Here is a 1,048-nt window from a genome sequence, read left to right as displayed (position 1 = left end):
GGTATCTTAAATCCTTATACGTGTTACTGACTCTATTCAATACTGTGTATCTCTCGCACCCACATACATGTATTACTTACACACACTCTTTTATTTACATGACGGCCTGTCTTTTATTGTGTTTTATTTTGTCGCATTCACACACACACAGACATACGATTTAATGCTACAATAAATACTACTGTTATTCATCTTCATACGGTTGTGTTCCTATCGTCTTCCTTACTGGCATTTCTTAGTTCTTTATGTTATCGAAGTATAACATATTTATCATTTGATATATTTTGTGTTCGACCGTGTGACGCGTTAAGAAAGGAGCCTGTTTTCCATTCGTCACCGTTTCTCCTTTTGGGTTCGCACGGTCGTTCTTACATATATACATACCTATCTGTGTGTGAATGTAAGTGCAAGTGCTTGAAATGGAATAAATTTCGACTTACTTGTCATTTTTTCAACAAGAGATAGGAGATACAACTTTATGTTTGCAATGTGCACCTAAAAACAAAAGGCATATTTATTTAATGATAATGTATTACCTATACAGGAATTATTTATTTGCGCGCGCGCGCACACACACAAAGTCCATTTCTACTGGCCTGTTTCTCAGTTAATCTGGAGCATTCTTTCATTTAGACGATTCATCGGACAGAATAAACTCGATGAGAGCAGATTACTTCGCGTAACATTAGATAGACAGAAGCATACGCTTGGCTTAACGATTGCTTGGACTGCCGACGGAAGTTTATGATTAGCTGGCCATTTACATGCAATACTGTTTATACAAGGCTTTTGCCATGAGTCAAAAGGAAAAGCAGGAAAAAATATGGGAGAAGTGAAAGAGATGAAGCGTTGAGAATGTAGTGGTTGGGGTGACAGTGTCAATTCATTTCTAATATATTGCAAATATCAAAATAACACAAATGGAATGAGGTGAGTCAGAGACGACAAGGTGTGAGGTTACAACAGGTAGACAAAAATTTAAAAAGTGGTGGATAAACTGTAAGCACGAAAAAACAAAAAGCATAAAAACTTCTGCACAATAAATTAT

General features: G+C 36.4%; 1 protein-coding gene across 1 annotated transcript in view; it reads right to left on the bottom strand.

Moving 5' to 3' along the window:
• The window catches only part of LOC106871738 (3-oxoacyl-[acyl-carrier-protein] reductase FabG), a 59,606-nt gene that overhangs the window by 46,678 nt on the left and 11,880 nt on the right, over positions 1-1,048 (bottom strand). Inside the window, exon 2 of the mRNA XM_014918356.2 lies at positions 441-495. Within this exon, the coding sequence (XP_014773842.1) occupies positions 441-495 (55 nt within the window). The remainder of the gene's footprint in view (positions 1-440; positions 496-1,048) is intronic.

The sequence above is a fragment of the Octopus bimaculoides genome, chromosome 2 (assembly GCF_001194135.2).
Source record: "Octopus bimaculoides isolate UCB-OBI-ISO-001 chromosome 2, ASM119413v2, whole genome shotgun sequence".
NCBI lineage: Eukaryota > Metazoa > Mollusca > Cephalopoda > Octopoda > Octopodidae > Octopus > Octopus bimaculoides.
The sequence above is the reverse complement of the archived record's forward strand: the minus strand, read 5'-3'. Positions and strand labels throughout refer to the sequence as shown.